We start from the raw sequence: 6,571 nt of genomic DNA, 5'->3' as shown, positions 1-6,571 counted from the left end.
TAGCCAGAGGAGATAGACAGGTGGCAGGAAAGGATTACAAGGCCACATTTTCACCAGTGGCTAAATTTGCAAGTGTAAGACTTATAATTGCATTAGCAATTGCAAAAAACTGGAATTTACATCAATTGGATGTAAACAATGCATTTTTACATGGATACTTAGAAGAAGAAGTATATTTGAAGATTCCAGAAGGGTACAAGGATGGAACTGAGGATAAGGTTTGCAAATTGAGAAAGAGTTTGTATGGTTTAAAGCAAGCTTCGAGGCAATGGAACATTGAGCTCAAATCATTTTTGATAGAAAATGGTTTCAAGCAATGCAGAAAAGATTACTCCTTATTTGTGAGAACAGTGAATGGTAAAACATGTATTATCTTGGTATATGTTGATGATTTGATTATCACTGGTGATGATGAAGAAACAATTGCTTCTATGAAAGAAAAACTGGATAGTGCCTTTACTATAAAGGATTTGGGATTCTTGATATACTTCTTGGGAATTGAGATAGCTAGAGGAGAAAGGGGTACAATGATCAACCAAAGAAAATATGCCCTAGACATTGTGAGAGATAGTGGAATGGAGGGATGTACACTATGTACATTTCCCTTTCCAAAAGGAGTAAAGTTATCAACATAAACAGGAGAATTGCTTGAAGATCCAGAGAGTTATAGGAGATTGGTAGGAAGATTGTTGTATTTGAACTTATCTAGACCTGAATTATCCTTCTCGGTTCAACAACTAAGTCAATATTTGAGTTGTCCTAGAAAGCCACATATGCAGGTTGCTCTACATGTTGTGAAGTATATTAAAGGAATAGTTGATCTAGGATTATTTTATCCTAGTAATACTGATCATACACTGTCAGCCTATAGTGACGCAGATTGGGGAAGTTGTGCTTTCAGTGGAAGATCTTTGACAGGATTTTGTGTATTCTTGGGAGGTGCTTTAGTTTCATGGAAAACAAAGAAGCAAAAGGTAGTCTTAAAATCATCTTGTGAAGCAGAGTTTCGAAGTATGTCACAAACCACAAGTGAGATATCATGGATAGTTGGTTTATTTGAGGATTTGGGATAGAATTTGCCCCTTTCTATGACCTTATTCTGTGATAATAAATCAGCAAAATATATTGTACATAATCTGGCACTCCATGACAGAACAAAGCACCTCAAATTGGACTGCTATTATATTCGAGATAACATTGAAGATGGTACCATCACTACCTGTCATGTTAAGTCTTCCCTACAATTGGCTGACATTCTTACTAAATCTCTCCCTGCACATCAACATTGGTTTATATCGTCCAAGTTAGGACTTGCTACTTTGTCCCAAGTCCAACTTGAAGGGGGGGGGGATGTAAAAATATGTATATATATGTAGTATTTGTATAAGTATTTGTATAGCTATACTTAGTGCAGAAATAGTGCAGAAATAGTTTTTGTTTTTTTGTTTGTTTCTATCCTTGACAGCAGTCATGAGCTATATCTTTGTCTTGTAGTGATCAAGGTGTGTATATATATGAGAAGCAGATCTTTCTAGGGTTGAGAGCCCCTAAAATTATTCTTCCACCTCCATTCAGTAGAAAATATTCTTGCTTAACACACAAAACCTATTATACTCTGAATTTCTTCAAGCATGATTTTAGCATTGTCGATCTTTAATGGGATGTCAAAAAGAAAGAAAAAAAATTTATTTTTTTGTACTGCTTATTAGTTAGAATTTTTTTTTATTAAACATCTTCCTTTTTATTAAACATCTTTCGACCCTTATGAGCAAATCTGCAAATGAAAATTTGTAAGGTCGGTTTAGTATCTTATCAGATCGATCATCCAGATTAATTATTGGTATAATAAAATTTTCAATTGGACTCTTTTGTGCTAGTTTAATCACGTTATTTTTCAATCGCTGGAGTTCCGCTAAGTTGAAGACCGCCGGAGTTCCTCTAGGTTGAAGACTACCGCAGTTCCGCTTGGTTGAAGACTGCCAAAGTTCCGTCGGCTAGTTCGACCGTTAGCCACCGTCAAGCAGCTTCAACACTTATATATTAGGGTATGTTTGAGAATTATTTGGGTTTTTTTTTACATGCAAATTGAGCTCTTTTACTTCTTTGGTTGTTGTACTCTAGAAATCCTAGGGCTATGCTTATTTGTTTTTGCAAGTTCTTATTTGTTTTTTTACATTGAATTCAAATTTCTGTTTCAATTTTTTGTCTCAATTTTCTGTCATATTGTATTTAAATACCTATTTCAATTTTGTGTCTCAACATTTTGTTGATAGTTTCTGTTTATATTGTATTTATCTATTGTATTTGAATTATATTTTGGGAGTCTCGATTATTTTGTGGGTTAAGATCTTTAAGGTGTAGTTGTGTAATATAATTTAATTTAATTTAATAGGGTTAATCTCTTGATTTTTGGGTTGTTTAATGTTTTTGAATGCTTTGATTATCTTGGTTTTAAGTGTTATATGTGTTATCTCACTGTGAGGTGGATTCTGTCGATCTTGTGTTTATGACATTTCATAGATAAAGTCCATCTGCCTTAATTAGTGTGTGTTATATCATAGTGTATACTTTGTCGTTCAAATTCTAGTTATGAATCACGTCATAACTGGGTAGATACTTTGCTTTTTTTGGTGTTGAATATAACATGTTATTACATTTTAGAAATAAATCGTGAATGGATGTATGATGCAATCCGAACTTCACCTGCATACTTGGAAGGAGTTAATGAGTTTTGTAAAATTGATGTGCAAAATCAGTGGAGTGTTGTTGTTGAACAAATATCACTTACTAGGGCAAGACCTATCTTCTGCCCTTGTTGTCATTGCAAGAACGTGAAGAGGTGGGATGACATTAAGAAAATAGAGGAACATTTGATTATTTATGGGTTCATGTCAGAGTACACGGTTTGGTACTGGCATGGTGAAAAACTTACTCCTATGGGTAGTTGATCTTCTGTTAATAATGATACCGAACTTGATAGGGAGTCGGGTGGTAGTGATAATAATGATGGGTTTGATCAGGAAAACAATGTTGATGAAGATAACATCAATGATATGATGGAAGGGTTGAAGGATCGTGTGGATGAAAATTCTCGTACAATTGAGGAGGTGTCAAAGGCTGCAAGACACCACTATATCCTGGCTGTACAAAGTATTCCAAGATTTATGGGGTGTTAACATTATTCAACTTGAAAGCAAAGAGCGGTTGGACTGACACGAGTTTCACTTTTTTGTTAGAAACTCTTTTGGCTATGTTTCCCGAGGGGAATGACATTCCTAAGTCCACCTATTATACGAAGAAATTGATGTGTCCCATGGGTTTGGAGTACACCAAGATCCATGCATGTCCTAATGACTGTGTGCTTTTTCGAAAGGAGAATGAAAACTTAGATGCTTGTCCACAGTGCGGTGAGTCTCGATACAAGCTGGAGGGTTTAAACTTGGACCGTAAGAAGTGGCCGCCAGCTAAGGTCGTATGGTATCTTCCAATAATTCCAAGGTTTAAGCGTCTGTTTTCAATCAAGCAAGATGCTAAAAACTTGGTGTGGCATGACAATGAGAGGAAGAAAGATGGGTTAATTAGACACCCGACTGATTCATTGCAATGGAAACACATTAATGAGACATTTCCAGAGTTCGGTAATGAGCCTAGGAACTTGAGGCTTGCTTTGAGTACAGACGGGTTGAACCCTTATGTCACTTTAAGTAGCAAACATAGCACATGGCCGGTTCTTTTGTCGATATACAACTTATCTCCTTAGTTGTGTCAGAAGCGAAAGTACATCATGCTGTCACTGTTAATATCAGGTCCTAAACAACATGGTCATGACATAGATGTGTACTTAGAGCCGCTCATAGATGATTTGAAGCTTTTGTGGGATGAAGGTGTTGTGACATTCGATGCCCATACCGGGACGAATTTCAGACTAAGAGCCATGATTTTCTGTACCATTAATGATTTTCCGGTGTATGGAAATTTGTCGGGGTACAAAAACAAAGGATAAAAGGCATGCCCAGTATGTGAAGATGATATGCCAATTACATACCTGAAACATTGGGGTAAGAATGTGTATTTGCATAGTAAAAGGTCACTTCGTCGAGACCATCCATATCGAAAGATGAAGAAACAATTCAACGGGTTTATTGAGAAAGGAGTGTGTCGTAAGCCGTTGACAGGGACCCAGATTTATGAAAGAATTAAACATATCAACATAGTCTACGGAAAGCTTCACACGCCGAAACCAAAGAAGGGTGTTCTATGGAAAAAAAGTGTCTAAGTTATGGGAACTTCCTTATTGGAAGCACTTAAGAGTTAGACATTGTCTGGATGTGATGCATATTGAAAAAAATGTTTGTGATTCATTGATTGGGACATTGTTGAATATTAAGGGGAAGACCAAGGATGGTGCTACTGTGCGTAGAGACATGAAGGAAGCCAATATTCGACCAAAGTTATGGCCCGAGGATAATGAAAGCAAGAAGAAATCATTCTTGCCTCATGCGTGCTACACATTGTCTAGGGAAGAGAAGAGGATTTTTTGTGAATGTTTGAAAAGAATCAAGGTACCTACGGGGTATTCGTCGAATGTGAGCCGTTTTGTTTCGGTAACCGATAAGAAAGTAGCTGGTATGAAATGTCATGATTGTCATATCATGATGCAAGTATTCTTACCAATTGCTATTCGGGGGCTTTTGCCGAAACATGTTAGGTATGCCGTTGTGAAGCTTTGTCACTTTTTCAGTGACATATGTAGTAAGGCAATTGATCCCAAAAATCTTGATGAAATGGAAGCTAATGTTATTGAAACCTTATGCAAGTTCGAGATGTATTTTCCACCCTCATTCTTTGATATAATGGTACACGTAGTTATCCACTTACCTCGAGAGATTAAAGAATGCGGTCCTGTGTTCATGCATTATATGTACCCTTATGAAAGGCACATGGGAAGTTTGCAAGATAAAGTTAAAAATAGAGCAAGTCCAGAGGGTAGTATATATCATTCAAGCTACCGGAAGCTAGGAAATTTTGTGCTGTGTTCTTGGCTAGGGCTAAAGAAATTGGTGTTCCCGTATCTCGACACGAGGGAAGGCTGCAAGGGAAGGGTACAATTGGTTGGAAATTGGTTAGGCCTCCGATTGACAGATTGCAAAAGGCCCATCGATATGTTTTGCAATAGCTCTCTGAAGTTCATCCATACATAGAAAAGCATCTACATGAATTGCAATGTCAAAATCCAAGAATAACTGCTTATTCATTGATTCAAGAGCATAATTGCCGGTTTGTTGAGTGGTTTCAAGTCCAAGTGAAGCTTTAATTGAGTCAAAATGAATATGTACCAGAAATGATCAAGTGGCTAGCACGAGGTCCCCAACCACTTGTTTATACTTATGAGAGCTATGACATCAACGTATATTGTTTATCTACTTATCTTAAGGATGAAAAGAGTGTTCAGCAGAATAGTGGCGTTGTTGTAGTTGCATCTTCAACAGAATACTCAAGTGCCAAAGATACAAGGCCAATCGATGCGACACAAGCATATTATGGGGTATGTTATTCAAGAGATTTGGGGGCTAGACTATGTTGATTTCACCATTCCTCTTTTTCGATGCAAGTGGGAAGACAATCGTCGTGGAAAAAAAGGGATGTTCTATTTTGTTATACTTCGGTAGATTCAAGTCATTATATAGAAGGTGAGGAGCCTTTTATCCTAGAAAAACAAGCTAAACAGATTTTTCACATCAAAGACAATATGGATCCAATGTGGCGTGTTGTGGTTCAAGGAAAAAGACGAATTGTTGGTGTTGAAGATGTCGTAGATGAAGAAGAGTATGACAAATTGGATGACACCCCACCTTTATCCATGGGTGTCCAACCTCTTCAAGATGGAGAATATATAGTTGATGATGAGGACTATGATCGTGACGAAGGGGTGGAGGTTGATTTAGTTACGACACCACTATAGGGTTTATGTTAGTATTATTATGCTATGTTAGCTTAGAAATTTTGTAATATTAGCAATGAACTTGGTTTTTCTCTCTCTCCTAGATACCTAGATCTTTGAATAATATTATATTGTTTACTTTATTATTTTCATTGATAATTTCTTCACTTATTTCGTTACTATCCATCACCATTTTGAATAGCTTATTATCTTATTTTTGTTGGATAATTTCAATAAGTATGAACGGTAGATTATCCAGTTTCCCATATGTTAATATAATTTTTTTTAAAGAAACATAGAGTTATTATATTTTATTTCATTATCAGATATAACTAGTTTTTCATAAATTACTTTCATGATTTGTTTAAAATTGGGATCTTTTTCTATGTATCATTTAAGGAATGTAACTCCTCAATTGTTTTCTCTTGGAAATTAATTTATGCCGATCATTTTTTCTTTGTTCTTGCTTTGTTCACTAGAAGACTTACTGGAAAGTTTTACTGAACAAGCAGGCCTTGTATGAACCTGGTCTACAATAAATTATTGTAGACCTAATATTTGACACTCTCAAATAATATAATCAAATTTTGGATGATATAATCACTTTTTAGATGATATACTTATCATTTT

General features: G+C 36.0%; 1 protein-coding gene across 1 annotated transcript; it reads left to right on the top strand.

The window, feature by feature from the left end:
* The first annotated feature begins 773 nt into the window (after positions 1–773).
* LOC145568118 (uncharacterized) lies at positions 774–5,201 on the top strand. The gene is made up of 6 exons (XM_081627551.1): positions 774–1,011; positions 2,662–2,908; positions 2,981–3,150; positions 3,237–3,638; positions 3,807–3,964; positions 4,389–5,201. The coding sequence occupies exons 1-6, from the start codon at positions 774–776 to the stop codon at positions 5,199–5,201; spliced, it is 2,028 nt and encodes a 675-aa protein (XP_081483677.1).
* The last annotated feature ends 1,370 nt before the right edge of the window (positions 5,202–6,571 follow it).

The sequence above is a fragment of the Chenopodium album genome, chromosome 2, assembly GCF_948465745.1.
Source record: "Chenopodium album chromosome 2, dcCheAlbu1.1, whole genome shotgun sequence".
Classification (NCBI taxonomy): Eukaryota; Viridiplantae; Streptophyta; class Magnoliopsida; order Caryophyllales; family Amaranthaceae; genus Chenopodium; species Chenopodium album.
The sequence above is the reverse complement of the archived record's forward strand: the minus strand, read 5'-3'. Positions and strand labels throughout refer to the sequence as shown.

Bases quoted from the DNA above. Each gene is read 5' to 3' on its own strand.
- LOC145568118 (XM_081627551.1), top strand. From the start codon at position 774: ATGCAGGTTGCTCTACATGTTGTGAAGTATATTAAAGGAATAGTTGAT. The intron at 1,012-2,661 runs GTATGTCACAAA...ATTACATTTTAG, and splicing joins TTGTGAAGCAGAGTTTCGAA to AAATAAATCGTGAATGGATG. The intron at 2,909-2,980 runs GTACTGGCATGG...CGAACTTGATAG, and splicing joins ATGTCAGAGTACACGGTTTG to GGAGTCGGGTGGTAGTGATA.